Source organism: Nothobranchius furzeri, chromosome 12, assembly GCF_043380555.1.
Source record: "Nothobranchius furzeri strain GRZ-AD chromosome 12, NfurGRZ-RIMD1, whole genome shotgun sequence".
Classification (NCBI taxonomy): Eukaryota; Metazoa; Chordata; class Actinopteri; order Cyprinodontiformes; family Nothobranchiidae; genus Nothobranchius; species Nothobranchius furzeri.
The window spans coordinates 25,033,442-25,051,043 of record NC_091752.1 but is presented as its reverse complement, the minus strand read 5'-3'; the positions used below and the strand labels follow the sequence as shown (position 1 = coordinate 25,051,043).

The 17,602-nt window shown below is 45.4% G+C and overlaps 2 protein-coding genes across 5 annotated transcripts in view; one reads left to right on the top strand and one right to left on the bottom strand.

The window, feature by feature from the left end:
* Positions 1 to 13,213, top strand: part of sdccag8 (SHH signaling and ciliogenesis regulator sdccag8) — a 73,778-nt gene extending 60,565 nt beyond the window's left edge. Inside the window, exons 17-18 of the mRNA XM_054750219.2 lie at positions 12,667 to 12,793; positions 13,000 to 13,213. Coding sequence (XP_054606194.2) covers positions 12,667 to 12,793; positions 13,000 to 13,038 — 166 coding nt within the window. The 3' untranslated portion in view covers positions 13,039 to 13,213. The remainder of the gene's footprint in view (positions 1 to 12,666; positions 12,794 to 12,999) is intronic.
* Positions 13,214 to 13,901: 688 nt separating this feature from the next.
* The window catches only part of akt3a (v-akt murine thymoma viral oncogene homolog 3a), an 89,001-nt gene continuing 85,300 nt past the window's right edge, over positions 13,902 to 17,602 (bottom strand). For all 4 annotated transcript variants that reach the window (XM_070542484.1, XM_070542482.1, XM_070542483.1 and 1 more), the window contains one exon: positions 13,902 to 17,318. In XM_070542484.1, the coding sequence (XP_070398585.1) occupies positions 17,233 to 17,318 (86 nt within the window). In that variant the 3' untranslated portion in view covers positions 13,902 to 17,232. The remainder of the gene's footprint in view (positions 17,319 to 17,602) is intronic.

Genomic DNA, 17,602 nt, shown 5'->3' with positions numbered 1-17,602 from the left:
ACTTTTTTAGTGGTTTAGGATATGTAATCTCTGCTTTGTGTGGACGATTTCTGTTTGAGAATCATTTATTTGGTTTGAAAACATGTAATTTGCATATGATTTTGTTGATTTGTTTCACGGCGAGCTGTACGTACATGTGTTTCTTATTGCACCTTCTTAGAGGATTGTAATGTGTTGCTGCTGCTTGTTTCTCCTCCGATCTCCTCTCTGGTTCTTTGATTACCCCGCGTAAAATCTTCTTTACATTTCAACAAGCAGGAAAGAATTTCAGTGAGTCTCAGAACTTTCCTGGAGTCACTTGTTTGTAATTTACACGCCTGAACTTTGAGCATGCGTGTTAGCGGTTTAGCTAACGTGTGTGAATCTATATATTGGGTGTATGTATAGTTGGGCCCTGCAAGGCCCTGATTGCTCAGCGGGCTCCCCGCTGCGCCGCTCGGGGGCTAAGGTGTACGTGTTAACAAGCTGGTGTAAGTGGGTTCACTATCCAGCGCCCCGCCCCTCCCCACAGCCTCTCCATCGGCCTGCAATCTGTGCTGCGAAGAGCCGCAACAGTGCACCACGCACAAAACATTTGGAAAATCAGCTTGATTTATTTTTACATGGGCGAGCTGATTGCCAAACTACACAGGGGTTTTAGCACACAATGTTTTTGCTGCACCAGTTAATTATTAATTTCACTGTTTGTGTGTTGTTGTTGATTTTCATTTCTTTTTCTCTTTTATTCATTATTTGCTTGGAAAGAAGAAATAGAAGGTGGGGAATTGGAGCGGGACAGCAGAGAGTTAGAGAAGATGCAAAGCCTGTGAGTTCAAGTAGTTTAAGTTTAGGTGAACTCTTTTATTTGCATTTTTTAAAATAGATATTCTTTACATTTGTTCTACTTCAAAGTATCACGTATTTTTTATTAACATATCTTTACATGTTGATAAACACCATAAAGGGAGTTCTGTAAAATATGTCTAATCTATTTACTAAGAAAAACATCCCCAAAAATCTGATGAGGTGATTTTTTGTGACCGACGGTCTGCAGCAGAAGCAACCATCTGTTTGAGAATGGTCAGATAATTGTGACCAGTTTTCTGTTTCTTTTCCTGTTTTAATTCTGATTTCCTCGGAAACGCTAAAACAAAACTAAAACATTTGTGGAACAGCTCTGGTGAGGAAAACATGAGCAGAAACATTCTCTTGAATGAACAAATATTGGAAAAGGACATTTTGTGAGATTTAAAACTTTATTTAATCAAAATACGCTGTTGGACTAAATCTTAGGACAAACAACAAAATATTCATATCAGCAAATATCTGGATAGTTTTCTTTTCAGGTTGAAATGGGTTTGAAATGGGAAATAATGTTAAGAATTCCAGTTTCTCAGTTTTTGACTCTCCTCTCCATTTTTTCGTGTTTCTCTTTCTTTTTGCTCTTCACTTGCGCTCTAACTTTTCTCCTCCTCCCCTCTGCCTTCTGTACTAAACACTACGCAACCCTTTCTCACCTCACAGCTGTTCGCAGCCTGTTTCACCAATTATCACTACGCATGCACACACTTAGGTCACACACACGCACAAGCACACACACACAGCAGACGAACATCACGCAAACTTTTAAGCAGAGTGAGTTCACCAGACCCGAGTGTGTGTACATAGTGTGGAGATGATGCAGTATTTTAAAAACGGAGTAGCAACATATACGCAGATGTGTCTGTAGATCCACAGGCTTATCTTGGCCATATGGCCTCTGCCAGGAAAGATGGTGCGTTCGTCTGGAGGAAAGCAGAGGAGAGAGGGAGGGATGGAGCGAAGGATGGCAGAGGGATGGAGGGCCATGTGTAGCATGAGCTGTGCAAGCAGTTGTTGAGGTATGCATGCCTGTGGATGTGTGTGTGTGTTTGTCTGTGTGTGCATGTGTGCTTGCACCAGAGGCTCCAGGAGATTGGTTAATGGAACAAATGGTCGCAGCGAGCCGGGGAGGAAAGAACAGGCTCTCTGCTACCGCGGGCGGACAGAGAGCCTCAGGCGAGGGCTGCTTCATCTGCTGCACCAACACACACACACACACACACACACGCTCGCTGTTTGTACCCCTCACCCTCTTGCCCCCCTCCTGAACACACAATGTGCTGCCATGCCCCAGAAGCAAAAGGATGCTCCTCAAAAAACTTTTCATTTGCAAATTAAGTTGGCAGAGGCAGGGCAGAAGAAAGCAGGACAGCTTTCATTCCTCTCATCTTGTGTGTGTGTGTGTGTGTGTGTGTGTGTGTGTGTGTGTGTGTGTGTGTGTGTGTGTGTGTGTGTGTGTGTGAAGATAAAGACAAAGACCACGGTCCAGCTTTTACACCGTTGTTGCGCTTCATGTTAAATCTCCACAGACGGCTAATATTAGCACCGCTCCTGTCACCTCCTTTAAGTACATTTCACAACTGCATTCCTACAGATTTCACATATACAGCTTCCTTCTTCACACATTTTAAAATGTAATCTTATTCTTCACATAACAGCAGCCTCAACGCTTGGTCCAGATCCAGAGTGCTGGCGATTTCAGAAGAGATTTTCAGCAGAAATCAACACGAGAGTAAACTTCTTTAAGCTAAATGTTTCTTTAATGGGTCAACTCCAAGTTTTAAAGTAAAATAATCCACATCTGAACCGTTGGGGAATATAAAAACAGTTGATTTCACCTTTGATCTTGTTTCTCTAACATGGTATTTTTTTTAACCTCTGGATGGCGCTGATCAGTCGTCCTCCGCCATCCTCTCCTTTTCCTTTCATGGTTTCCACCCATCTCCGCATTACCCAGCTGGCTTCTGCAGCCAGAAGCGACCGCAGGGCAGCCTGCTGAAAGAGCTTTGTCAAACGGTGGCTTTACAGCTCGGTCACACACACAGATAAAAACGCACAGATTTGCAGCTCAGATGTCGGGCTGTAGCCAGAGGCTCGCAAGCTGGAGCGTTACCCGTGCAAAGCAGCACATCTCTAGCCCGAGTCAGTGGCACTAACGCAACTTCATAAACAAATGCAAGTTGAAAACCGGGGCAATAACACCCGTTTCTTTTTTGGAGGGGGGGAAAAAAAAGCTTGAAGTAACATCAGCAGAAATACTTTAATGTGGGGAAGACAAATGTTCCAAAACAGGACTTGAGAGGAGTCAGCAGGCCTCACGGCAACACACACTTTATCATTAAATAGATGATTTAGCAGCCTGCAGCATCACTGACACCTCGTCTGAGCCCATCCAGGGCCGTTTACAGCCTCCTCTCATCATTGTTTCCTATAAGCAGGTTTATTTAAGTACGTGCCAGGAGCATTTAATATCACGCTGCTTGGCTTTTGTGTCAGCTGTCTGAAACGCTGAAAAGGATGAAAAGTTTTCAGAGAAAAGCTGAGGTGGTGAGGAAAAACGTCTCGTGTTTTATTTCGTGTTTTATTCAGACCGAAATGACAGATTTATAAGTGGCAAATCCAGAGCGAGTGTTTCAATTTGTGTAAAAAAAATCTGAATGAGAGAAGGCAATGTCATAAATGATGAAAAACTGAAATGAGGCGCGGCAGTAGGAGGTTTTTTTTTTAGAGGCTTGTGAGATCCGCCTGTTTTTCGCGTGAATTAGCCTGCGTGTTACAGTTCTGGGAAAATTCAGCTTTATAGGTCAGTGTTTCAGAAATTTAAACAGCATTTTCACACGGCTTTTTTCACGTTTTACAGTGATGATCAACTGATAAAAATCCGGACAAACACGAATGCTTTAATGCATATTCATCACAAACCAAAAGGATTTTAACCTTTTATCAGTTTTCATCTCTGAGGTTATTTGTATTGTTTCGGTCGGGGAGGGGAGACGTTTTAAACCTAAAATCAGAACATAACCAGTTATGTGATCAATAATGAAGAGCTTTGCTTTTATTACAGACACTGCGCATTAGAATGGAAGAGGGGTCCCTTAATTTTCTTCTTTGCTTAAATCGTAGTAAAACACTGTACTTTTTATTTCTGAGAGGAGGAAGACAAAAATATTAGTCAGAATGTTGTAGCTACAGTTTGTGAAATCAACAGTTCACAAACAATAAAACAGTCAATCTTCTGATCGGTTAACCTTTCTATGCGTTCATAAAAGTCTTTTTAACTTCAATCCAACTGGAAATGTTTGAGACAAAATTTAAAGACATTTAATTCAAATAAAAAATATTAAAACTGTTTAGTAACATTAAATATAGATATTCAATCACAATGGGTCCAATTTGTAAAAGAAAATAAAGTCTGCTCAACTACAGAAATAATATTAATAATTTTAAAGCATTTCTTGTGAGCTGTATGTGCAATCCACCAGACATCTTTTAGCTAAATCACTTCTAAATAAATTATGCATAATATTTCCCTTTTTGACAAGTCGTTAGACATTAAAAGGAAATTCCTGCTGCAGATGAGCTGCTATGTTCATCTGCGACTGACATCTGGCACATTAGACTGTAATAAGTAAAAACACTGTGCTCATCACAGCTGGAGAACAGCTGGAGGCTGGAAAACTTCTTATGGGGTCTGTTAAACAGATCGTTTGTAACAGAGGTTTATTAGTTGGATGATTAAATGCTACTTTAGTTATGTCATCTTTAAAAATAGAAAACTGTGTTTTATACCTACTTTATTTGCCACTCCTGCTGAAAAGAAAATCAGCATTATTTTAGTGAAATTGTAAGTTACATGATTGAAATGATTGTGGAAAAAAGGATTACAGCACATAAACGTACAGTAAGTCAAATATCTGTAGATGAGCGGTGTTATTAAATAGTAACGCATGATGATCTGATCGAGACCAATCAGGTCCTCGTGCCATGTTCATGTTAGCAAGAGCAACAGCATGACAGGTTGGTGAAGAAGACTCAGGGCATGGCCTTCTGGCAAACACACACACACACACACACACACCACACACACACTCGCACACACTGAGCGCAGTTGTGTGTCAGCCAAGAGTTAGCTGGAGCACGCGGGTGTGAGGGTGGTGATGGCGGGCCTGGGGTTGGGTGAAACGGTGTTGCAGTTGTGTGTGTGTGTGTGTGTGTGTGTGTGTGTGTGTGTGTCAGCTACAGCCGTCATGCCCCTGGCAGTATTTCAGTAACCAGGCAAACTAAGGACGTCTGCCTGTGTTCTTCACCCCCCTTGAAAACACACACACACACACTCACACACACACACACACACACACACACACACACACACACACACACACACACACACACACACACACACACACACACAAACTCACACACACACACACAATGAAGCTTCTTTCAGTCAAATGTTTCATAGACTGATTTTTAGTCTTTATTGTTCCAATTGATTTTTACTATAAAATCCTTAGAAATAAATCATTTTTGTTTTTCAGCGTAAGAGTGTCTGTGGCTCGCTAAGTGACAGGCCTGAACGCTGCTTCTGTATCTGCTGGCGGGCCTCCCGTTTCTCCACCGTGACGTTAGCACTTTCCCTTTAGACCATGCCTTCAGGACATATGCTCCCACCTGTAAATAAATATGCAAACACAACAGAGTTCAGACACTAGCTCTGGGCTACGACTGATACATGCCATCGAGCGGTATGTGTCTGTGTGATGTAATTAATCTCTTTAGTAGCAGCAGTCAATAGAGAGCACGGTGGTTCGAGGTGTGGATTGTGAGAGTTTGATTATTGGGCCGTCAGGGGAAATTATTGCAAAGTGCCTCCTAGCAAAAACATCCTTTTTGCGTCTGCTGGAGAGAAAACAAAAACAAAACACGTTTGCCACTAGGGTTTCTTCAAGCTAGTTGGAGGAAATATGTCAGTGGGTGTTTGTGTCAGTGCGGTCCAGCAGGTGGTGTCCTTTCACCAGGTCTGCAGGGAAGCTCGTCCTCTTACCCAGATCCCTCAGCTGTGTGCCAGGCCAGCAGCAGGCGGAGACGGGGTGACGGCTGGAGCCCTCGGTTTCTTTTGTCTCTGCTTTGGACCTCACCTGACCTCACAGACTCTCAACCCTCGTCCTCCACCGGCTGCAGATCCATCCATCATCAGTTCAACTGCAAATCCGTCCAAGCTCCCTCAGTTCCTGGAAGTGTGCAGAGGCCTGCAGTGTGTGTGTGTGTGTGTGTGTGTGTGTGTGTGTGTGTGTGTGTGTGTCTGTGGATTAGTGTGGGGCAGTGTCTGAGCATTAAGCTGTATTAAGCCCTAATTAATGAGTGTGCCAGTAGATAGAGGCCAGTTATTGGATTTGCTGCTTTAGCTTCTGGGAGGAGAACCACCCTAATCACACACGAACACACACCTCTGCTCTCCCCTAGGAGGCAGTGTACGGAGGTGAGGAGGTTGGATTAAAGTGTGTGTGTGCGTGCGTGTGTGAGGCCAGAGGTTGGCAACTTACTGGTCTAATGTTCTGTGTTTGCTCACATGTGTACCAGGGTCACTGCATCATAAACCTCCAGCTTACAACCTGCTGCAGATTTAAACAGCTCAGGCCGCGACCCGAGCTACTGGTTTACAGGCAGTCGCGTGACGGGCGTCTGCTGGTATTTTATACCGTTTATTTGCTGCAGCTGTTGCCTCATTCTAGGTAGATGCTCGATTATTTTCCTGCACTATGCCACCGATAGAAATGAAAAGCTACAAATAGTCTATTTGGCTCGTTAACTGACCCTTTAAAAGTCACAAATGTTCAGTTAGAAATCAAAAACAGAAAATGAAAGCACAGCGTGACTTCTCGAAGATGGCAGATTCCGATTTTGTTTGTCTTGGCAGGATGTCGTCTGCGAGCAAGTCGTCGTTCACTTCAAAAGAAGAACTTCACAGACTGAGAATAAATCCTCTCTGCAGTATCACATTTATCTCTACTGGAAAACAAAGTGTAAAACTTGTCTCCGGGAAACATTTTTGTGCTACAAACCCAGTGTGGATTTAACGTTCAGCCAGTCATAGCTGCTCCCAAAGACACGCGTCTCTGTGTTTTTGTTGTTTCAGAAGCGTTTGTTGCATCCCTGCGTGTCAGAATCGGAGACTGTATCTGGATGAGGATTGACATTTTTGTGTGACTCCGGTTAGTTTAGCGGTGCGAAGCTAAGGGCCTTCAGGCGGCACGTTCTCAACACTTTCCTCATCAAACCTTTACAGCTTCAGAACAACAGGCTTGGACCTGTAGGAGCTCCTCTTTGTGAGGCGGATGCCTCCTGTACTTTAACTGGCAGTGTGTTTGTCATAGTTAGCCACACTGAGTCACGTTCTGTGTGTGTGAGCTTTGCAGTGTCGTGCTGTGGTGCTGAGATGGTGTCGGATGGGGAGACAGAGTGGGAGGAAGGAGTGAGGGGGTGGCTGGTGAGGACAGCTTGGCAGCCGGCAGCGGGAATGCCAGGCGGGGAGGGGAGTCATCGCCCTCGGCCTCCAGGACTGGACAGAGCCCCCGGGTCTGAGATAAACCTCTCTGTGGACCCTCAGGCGGGATGGAGGAGATGATGATGGGTAGGTTAGAGCTGAGTGTGTGATGGGGGAGGGATGGTGGTGAAGGAGGAGATGGAGATGAAGAAGAGGGTGGAGGAAAATGAGAGCGTTGAGGGCAGAGTGAGGACAGTGTGAGGGAGGAGGGCAAGGCAGGGAGCAGATTGTGTAGCAGAGTCGGGATGTTCGCCTCCTCCGTCTGTCACACACACACACACACATACACACACACATACACACACACAGGCAGGCCCGCCACTGCCAACATGACCGGCAGGGCAGGGACACCTGTCTGCCCCCCAGCTACCCCTATCTGTCTGCCCTGAACCCCAACCCTCATCACCATCCTCCACTGTATCCCACCAATCGTTGTCATTATTCATTAAACCTGTTGAAACAGTGACAAATAGAAAAATGCCTCTTTATGAATACATAAAGATGTTTTTCCCTTTTCTTTGGCTGATTTAGTCAAACCAAGAAGCTCCTTCTAAAGATCAGAGGCTTTTCTCAGATCTGATATTTCCTTCTGATGGTGGCAGACTGAAGCGGGAGCCTTGGCGGTCAGATCTCCGGACAAGGAAACTAGTTTTTGGGACATGGAATGTCACCTTGCTGGCGGGGAAGGAGCAGGAGCTTGTGGCAGAGGTTGAGCGGTACCGGCTAGATATAGTTGGACTCACCTCGACACATAGCATTGGCTCTGGAACCCAAGTCCTTGAGAGGGGTTGGACATTCTCCTTTGCTGGAGTTGCTCCGGGTGAGAGGCGGAGGGCTAGGATTGGCTTTTTGTTAGCCCCAAGACTCTCTGCCTGTGTGTTTGGGTTTACCCCGGGGGACTAGAGGGTAGCTTCCCTGCGCCTTCGGGTTGGGGGAATGGGTCCTGACTGTTGTTTGTGCTTATGGGCCAAATATCAGTTCAGAGTACCCACCCTTTTTGGAGTCCCTGGGACGAGTGCTAGATAGTGCTCCATCAGGGGACTCCATTGTCCTGCTAGGGGACTTCAATGCTCACGTGGGCAATGAAAGCTTGATCTGGAGGGGTGTGATTGGGAGGAACGGCCCGCCTGATCTGAACTGGAGTGGTGTTTCGTTATTGGACTTCTGTGCAAGCCACAGTTTGGCCATAACGAACACCATGTTTGAACATAAGGATGCACATCGGTACACTTGGTACCAGGGCAGCCTAGGTTGCAGGTCGATGATAGACTTTGTAGCTGTATCATCTGACCTGCGGCCGTATGTTTTGGACACCCGAGTGAAGGGAGGAGCGGAGCTGTCAACTGATCACCACCTGATGGTGAGATGGATCAGATGGCAGGGGAAGATGCCGCGTAGACCTGGCAGACCCAAACGCATAGTGAGGGTCTGCTGGGAACGCCTGGCAGAGGAACCTGTCAAGACGGTCTTCAACTCCCACCTCCGTCAGAGCTTTGACCGCGTCCCGAGAGCAGTGGGGGACATTGACTCCGAGTGGGCCTTGTTCCACTGTGCGATTGTTGAGGCGGCTGTTGCTAGCTGTGGTCGCAAGGTGGCCGGTGCAAGTCGTGGTGGCAACCCCCGTACCCGGTGGTGGACACCAGAGGTTCGGGGAGCTGTCAGGCTGAAGAAAGAGGCCTACAGGGCGTGGCTGGTCTGTGGATCTCCAGAGGCAGCAGACAGGTACCGGATAGCCAAGTGAGGTGCAGCAGTGGCAGTTGCCGAGGCAAAATCTCGGGCGTGGGAGGAGTTTGGTGAGGCCATGGAGAAAGACTATCGATCGGCTCCAAAGAGGTTCTGGCAAATTTTCCGGCGCCTCACGAGAGGAAGGCAGCAACTCACTCACACTGCACACTGGGGAGCTGCTGACGTCAACTGGGGCTATAGTCGGACGGTGGAAGGAATACTTTGAGGAGCTCCTCAATCCCACCTACGCACATTCCGAGGAGGAACTAGAGCCGGGAGACCTGGGGATTGACTGTCCAATCCCGGGGGCAGAAGTTGCTGAGGTAGTCAAACAACTACACAGCGGCGGAGCCCCGGGGGTGGATGAGATTCGTCCTGGGTATCTCAAGGCTATGGATGTTGTAGGGCTGTCATGGTTGACACGTCTCTGCAACATTGCGTGGCCATCGGGTGCAGTTCCTGTGGAGTGGCAGACCGGGATTGTGGTCCCCATCCTTAAGAAGGGTGACCTGAGGGTGTGTTCCAACTCTAGGGGGATCACACTCCTCCACCTCCCTGGAAAGGTCTACTCCAAGGTACTGGAGAGGAGGGTCCGACCAATCGTTGAATCTCAGATTGAGGAGGAGCAATGTGGTTTTCGTCCTGGCCGTGGAACTGTGGACCAGCTCCATACCCTTGCAAGGGTGATGTAGGGGGCATGGAAGTTTGCCCAACCAATCCACATGTGTTTTGTGGATTTGGAGAAGGCTTATGACCGTGTCCCCAGGGGCACCCTGTGGGGGACGCTCCAGGAGTATGGGGTGGGTGGCTTTCTGTTAAGGGCCATTCAGTCCCTTTACCAGAGGAGCGTGAGTTTGGTCCGCATAGCCGGTAGTAAGTCGGACCTGTTCCCGGTGAGGGTTGGACTCCGCCAGGGCTGCCCTTTGTCACCGGTTCTGTTCATCACTTTTATGGACAGAATTTCTAGGCGCAGCCGTGGTGTGGAGTGTGTTGAGTTTGGTGGCAGGAGAATCTCGTCTCTGCTTTTTGCAGATGATGTGGTCCTCCTAGCTTCATCCAGCTCTGACCTTCAGCTCTAGCTGGGTAGGTTCACGGCCGAGTGTGAAGCGGCTGGGATGAGGATCAGCACCTCCAAATCTGAGACCATGGTTCTCGACCGGAAAAGGGTGGCTTGCCAACTCCGGGTCGGGGGAGAGGTCCTACCTCAAGGGGAGGAGTTTAAGTATCTCGGGGTCTTGTTCACGAGTGAGGGTAGGAGGGATCGAGAGATCGACAGGTGGATTGATTCAGCGTCTGCAGTGATGCGAACGCTGAGCCGATCTGCCGTGGTGAAGAGGGAGCTGAGCCAGAAAGCCAGGCTCTCGATTTATCGGTCGATCTACATCCCAATCCTCATCTATGGTCATGAGCTTTGGGTAATGACCGAAAGAACGAGATTCGCGAATACAAGTGGCCGAAATGAGTTTCCTCCGTAGGGTGGCCGGGCTCAGCCTTAGAGATAGGGTGAGGAGCTCGGACATTCAGGACGGACTCGGAGTAGAACCGCTGCTCCTCCGGATCGAAAGGAGTCAGTTGAGTTGGCTCGGGCGTCTGGTCAGGATGCCTCCTGGACGCCTCCCTGGGAAGGTGTTTCGGGCATGTCCTGCTGGCAGGAGGCCCCGGGTCGACCCAGGACACGTTGGAGAGGTTACATCTCCAATCTGGTCCGGGAACGCCTTGGGGTCCTGCCGGAGGAGCTGGTGGAGGTGGCCGGGAAGAGGACGGTCTAGAGCTCCCTAGTTGGGATGCTGCCCCCGGACCCGGATAAGCGGAGGAAGACGACGACAACTATATCTCCTTCTTAATCTCATGAGTGGAAGAAACTGAAAAACTGCAGCTTTGTTTATCTTTGATGTGTTCTTGCTGTGTTGAAATTCTAATTCCATCTTTTAGTTCTTTTTAAAACACCGAAAGGTTTTATTTACCTGCAACGTTTCATTTGCAGCCGCAAACGGAACGTTGCAGGTAAATAAAACCTTTCTGTGTTTTAAAAAGAACTAAAAGATGGAATGCAGCTTTGTTTGTCCTCTTTTCATCATAACGACTTCTGTTTGTGTTTTAATCAAACATTCTGAAACCACGATGAAACAAAATGTAGGTTTGCTGTTTAAACATTCATTCGATAGATCTAAAACTCAATTCCTCTGAAATGAAGCTGTGCAATAGCAGCAAAAATCACAATATATGTACTTTAGAATGATACATATATGAAACATATATAAAAACTACATTTGTGCAGCGTTTTCTCTGAAATGGTTTTACTTACTGCATAGAGGTAAAATAACGGGTGGTTGGTGGAATCCAGTGAAGAGGACGTCCCCTGTCTCATTTTCAGAGTGTGTGTGTGTGTGTCCACTGCTGCTTTCCAGGAGGAGGGAGAAAGGGCGATCAAGTGGATAGATGAATGGGTGAGACACGTGTACGCACCGGCTAATCCCTCAGTGAAAGAGTGCATTGTCTAGCTCAGAGGGATGATCAGAACGTAGTTCTAACACATTTCAACAACTTTCTCATCCTCAGACTTCATCCACAACAGTCCAAAAATAAAAGCAGAAACATTCTAATTCTGTCTATGCATTCAAACATTCATTAACCTTGTATTTGTCTTCTATTAATTTAAATGTATGTCACGTTCACTAATAACATCTACATAATAAATAACTTTATTTAGGTCTCTGACTTTAACACTGAGCAGTGCACAAAATGAATTTTTAACAATTACGAGATTCAGCTTCAGAAACGTTATGCATCAACTGATGTTATTAGTGACATTTTAGCATGAAAAAAGGTGGAAAGTCGAGATATCGGCCATGAAAATCGGCTCATAAAAAACGGCGGCGCATATTGGCCATCGGCTGACCATGTCTCCTACCCATCGGCATCAGTATTGGCTACAGGAAAAAAAACAATTTCTACCACCTACCAAGATGCAGAGAGGGCTTTTTATTTTTTTTGCAATGAAAACTAAATTATTTGTTTCCAAATTTACTATTATTGTTCAAATATTAAGATGGGTAAAGGTTTTAAAAGTCAAAGCATTTCAATAAGTTGTCATTAATTTTCTAATGACGATCAATCAGAAACCATCTTAAAAGTTCAGAAAGCTGTTTGAAGCTTAACCTAAAAGGTTCTCAGAGCACTAACTATTGAAAGCTGCATTTAGAAGAAAAATAAACCTAACGCCGGCCTACCCCCTGCCAAGGAGAACGCTGCCTCAAACAGAAATGTTGTTTTTGACCACATCTTTAATGTCTGTTAGTGAAGACTGAACACGAATCAGTAACATCTGGCTCATTTTCCTGTTTTTCATCCTTCTCAGCTCTCAGAATAAAACACTGTCATAAAACTCAGGTAAACAGCGCGGAGTGTTTGTCAACACAAAGTCCGGTGATAGAAGCTCTTTGTGGATCCACTTCTGTTTCAATATTTACAACATTTGGTTTTATATCAGCCAGGAGGGCTTGTTGTTCTTACACACTTTCAGTCCCTGTGTGCATGTGTGTGTGTGTGTGTTGCAGGCTGCAGCAGTTGGATCGTCACTGTCAGAGCAGCGCGCAGCAGGTGTGTGAGCTTCTGGCCAAACAGAACCAGCTGATGCAGGAGAGAAACACACTCTGTGAGGAGCTGCAGAGCCTGCGTGTCACGGTACACACACACACACACACACACACACACACACGCACGCGCGTGTGTGTGTGTGTGTGTGTGTGACAAAATACACTTGTGGTCGTCTTTCTCCATGAGCAGGCTAGAGTATTTTTTCCAGTTTCAGGCTAATAGCTGGTTGTAGATCTATAGGAATGTGTGTGCTTTTATCAGATGTGTGTGAACTGTTGTTTTTGTTTTTCCAGCCACCGGAGCGTGCACGTGTCGAAACTCTAAGTGCATGAGTCTTCCCGGTAACTCCTGCTTCAGGATCTGGATCTTCAGGGATTTTCTCTGTTCAAATGCATTTTCTACATGTTTTCATGGTTAATGATGTGTTTGAGTAGTTAGAGTGGTGCCTAATGCGGTTTTTCACATTAATAAATATAATTAAAATGGCATCTTTAGGAGTTCTCATTATTTTAGCATCTTAATTTTCTCATGTGTTCCTAACATTTGACTCAATTAAACCTCAGATGATTTATTATTTATAGTTCTTTTCAAAGGAAAATGGTAGCACAGGCCTTCAAACAGCTGCATATCCAGAGTCGGGTCGTGGGGGCAGCAGCCCAGACTTCCCTCTCCCTGGCCACTTGGCCTAGCTCCTCCGGGAGGATCCCAAGGCGTTCCCGCCAACTGAGAGACATAGTCCCTCCAGTGTGTCCTGGGTCTACCTTTAGGTCTCTTCCCGGTTGAACATGCCTGAAAAACCTCACCTGGGAGGTGGCCAGGAGGCATCTTAATCAGATGCCCGAGCCACCTCAACTGGCTTCTCTGGATGTGGAGGAGCAGCGGATCTACGCCGAGCCCCCCCTGGATGACCGAGCTTCTCACCCTATCTCTACTGGGGGAGCCCAGCCACCCTGCTGAGAAACCTCATTTCAGCTGTTTGCTTTCACACAGCTTGAGGAAGATGTGACGATCTCTACATTTTGGAAACATGCAAACAAGAAAAGCTCAACTAGACAGACAACATGGGGAGGAGCCACCCAATCATATCATAAATGTGGAAAAAGTTTTAAAAAGTAAGGTTTACAGTCATCAAAATGCATAAAAATCCAAGTGAAACCTAATTAAACAAGTTCTTGTAAGAAGCGGACACACTGCAGCAGATTGACATAATGCTTTATTGAAGCTGTCCGTAAGAAGGAAAATAATGTGCATCCCTATCATACGTTTGATGTGTAAAAATACTAAGGATGTACAGTGTAAAAAACAGCTCCATGTTGATGGTAATCTGTTGTTTTCACATCCTCGTGGCCTCTCAGGCCAGTGCATCCTCACAGCATGAAGGACAGGAAAAGGCTGAACTTCTCTGGGATTCCTCTGAGTTTTCCTAAATACTGTCTCAGATCCTGGAGGGACTTCCACAGAAAATCAGACAGCCTCACCATCTCCTCCTCCTAACATCTGCAGATCTTCAACAGCTCTGAATCCCAAATGTCGTTGGAGGGGAAACCTTTTAAACCACAGATTGGCGCAATGATTGATGGGTTACAGTATCGCTTTAGTTTAAAAACCTTGCTGTTTTACAGTAGACGAGGCTCGACACTTCATCCATATCTTGTCAAATCTACACATCAGAGCAGCATCAAAGCTTAGCGGAGGGCATTTCTCTATAGTTAAAAGTCTTTCTTACAAAACGTAAATAAAAAAGCTAAAAATCTTTTCTTTTAAGCAGGGCTGAACTGGATTCGACTGAACCATATCAAAAGTGATGGGTGTGAAAAGTGCTGTGTTCGAAACTACAAAGCTGTTTTATGAACTCTGGTTCCTAATGATTTTTGGCGTTACACGTGCGCATACAGCTAGAACTCCTCCGCCACCCGCAGAACCGGGTCAGATCAAAGCTGAAATCCTTCCAAATACTTGCGAGCGCTTTCTTGAGCCTGTCAGGGGTGCCAGTTGGGTGGGATTTGGCCTCATTTAGAACTTTTCCCGCTGCTTCAGAGGAGTCAGACAGACTCAGTCGATCACAGAGAAGTATTTTTCATCAGAGTTCTGAGTGCCACTTTGACTCGAGACAGGCGGTGCAGACAGAGGAGGACTACAGCATGCAGGCCAGCGCCATCCTTTTTTTTTTCTGCCATAAAGCGTTGCGATTAGTAGTTTAATGGTGGTGCCACGGTGAAGCATGTGGACTTAAGAGCAGCAGAAAAATGGGTACTAGGTTGTTTAAGACATCTGTAATGAAAAAAGTTTTAGAACGAAATGACCGCTGCGAAACAGCAAAACAAACAAAAAAACAACAAATAAATTACATAGAAAATAAATTCTAGTTATTCTTCGATGATAAAAGTTAAAAACATTTAAATAAATATACTCGAGTACATATTTGGTACCTAATAAAAACACATCCCCCAATGCCCTCTTTCTAGCTGCATCAGCCCCCAGAAAGAGTTTTCCAAACGACAGACATTTTTTCTTACATGAAGTTGTGCTGTGGTTTTAAAACATCTCTATTCTGAGCAAAACCGTACGGCTTACCCGGCGGTTGAAGACAGAGAACTTGAGGGGACTGTTTTTAAATCTTAACGGTCTTACTGGAAGACATGACAATGCAAAAAAGTAAAAATAAAAGTCCAGACCGGAGAAATGACGGCACACGTTAAAAGCGGCAGATTTTAATCTGATGACTTTCTTCACCCCTCTTCTCCACACACTTCTAACTCTAACACTTACTCCTCTAATCTCTCCTTCGCACTCCCATTTTTGTGCTTTATTCGTTTTCTTTCTGCTCAACTTTCACGTCTCCATTTTCTTTCAACTCTGCTGCAGCAACATGATTAGGATCCAGATCCGCCATCTTTAATGTGTCCTGTCACTTCCCAGTCCCATTTTGGTCACACAAAATCAAAACCTAAACGGTGGAGCAGGAAGGCTATCTGCTTTCCCTACATTCTTCAGCCATTTTTGTTTCTTGAGGTGCATTTTTTCCTCTCTCAAAACATTAGAAATAATTTTTTTAAATAATGTAATAACAGTAGAAAAGGTAAAATATAAAACCATTGTGAGGAGCAATAAATAAAACATATATAGCCTTAGCTGTGGTTCTTGTAAACCCTTTACTTCCTCACAGACGTTTTTTTCTTTAGATTTTTAAACTTTCTTAAGAAACTTGCAGAAAACCGGAGATGTAACTCGTCAGCTTACTGCTCACCAGTACATCGTCATTCATCACATTATAAACATCTAATATTGCATCTTTTCTGGACGCTCCTCTCGTGACCAGTAACCCTCCCCGACATTCCCAACTCCCCGTTCAGCTTCCTTTCCTGCACAGACACAGGGAGGTACGGCCGTGTGGATTCCCGCTGTGATAATAATATGTCACAGTAAAGCTTTTTGTACAAGGTACCCTTTCAATTTCCCTTTTTGGGACAAAAAAATAAATAAAAAATTTTAAAAAGCGGGGAGAACATTCATATTTTCACCTTTGCCGACCGATCTTCGACCACCTTGCACTGCACTGTGGGTAATGTATTAAAGCTCGTTTCTTTGGGAGCCTCATCTGTGGGAGCTGCTGTGCTGTGAGGTGTGTTGTCCGTCAAACCCGTGACTGGACCTTACACACACAAACACACATGATATGTTGACTTCAGGGGCGACGCGTAGGAGCTGTACATTAAAGTAGCAGCCATTCTGCAGCTGTGCTAGCGTAGATGTCGATACAGGAAGTTCACTGGCGCTAATGACTCGCAGCATTTAGCTAACAGTGTAGCACCGGATTTTACTAGTAGCAGTAGAAGAGCAGTAGTAGTAGTAGTCATACCTGTAGTAGTTGTGGTTGTAGTTGGAATAGCAGCAACAACAATGCCTGAGCAACACCTGAGTCAAATCCTGCTTGACCACATGAGGAGTGGAGTTTTCTGATCACAGGTGCTCAATCAATCCCAGAATCACTGAGCTGAGGATTTGGAGTCTGTGTTTGCAAAAGCCTGAGATACAACCTGCAATGGCAGTTTGGGTTAAAACGACTTAAAACGCTGTATCTCTGTCTCACAGATAGATAAGAAACTACAAAAACACCTACGTAAAAATGCACCGGCTAATATCGAACTGCTTCAGAGGTGTTTGGGGTTTTCTCTTTTAAAGGTTTGGGAAGACGAACACACATCAGAGCACAGCAGCAGGCTGCTGGTGAAGCTCCTGCCGTTAAAGGGTCATTAAATAGCAACAGATCTTGTCACGGTTAGACAAACATGCCTGGGCCCGTGGTGTGAGATTAGACCGATTATTATTTAGTCTCTGAAGGGAGAAACAAAAATACTAGCAAATAAATAAATAAATAAAGATGGAGACTGGAGAGGTGAAAAGAGAAGGAATGGAGGAAAAGGACAAAATCCTTCAAGTCTGGGTCGATCCAAAGCCGTGGGTCTTTGTGTCCCGCTCTGATGACCTCAGAGACCAGCTGTGATGGTGTCACCATGATGGACAGTTCATTCTCGCCCGCTGGCGGAGTAGGAGAACTGCGGGAAGTGGGGCCGCCTCTCATTGTCCAGACAATCCATCCCGTCCTCGTCAACTAGGAAAGAAGGAACCCAAACTCCAAGGTGAGTGACGTTTTAAATATCCGTGAACATATATTTCAACATGTTCCGTGATTAGTATTCTGTTTTGTTTCTTGAACTGTGGAAACACACGAAATTCAATTAAGCGAGCATCTGATGTGTCAATCTACTGCAAAGTGACGTGTGACCTACAAAACAAGTGGAACGCCACCTAAGCACAGAGAAACACCTCCGATCCGCTCATGCATAATTCAGCGTTCAGCTCTAGCTTTATCTCAGAAGTCTGTGAAGAGCTGTT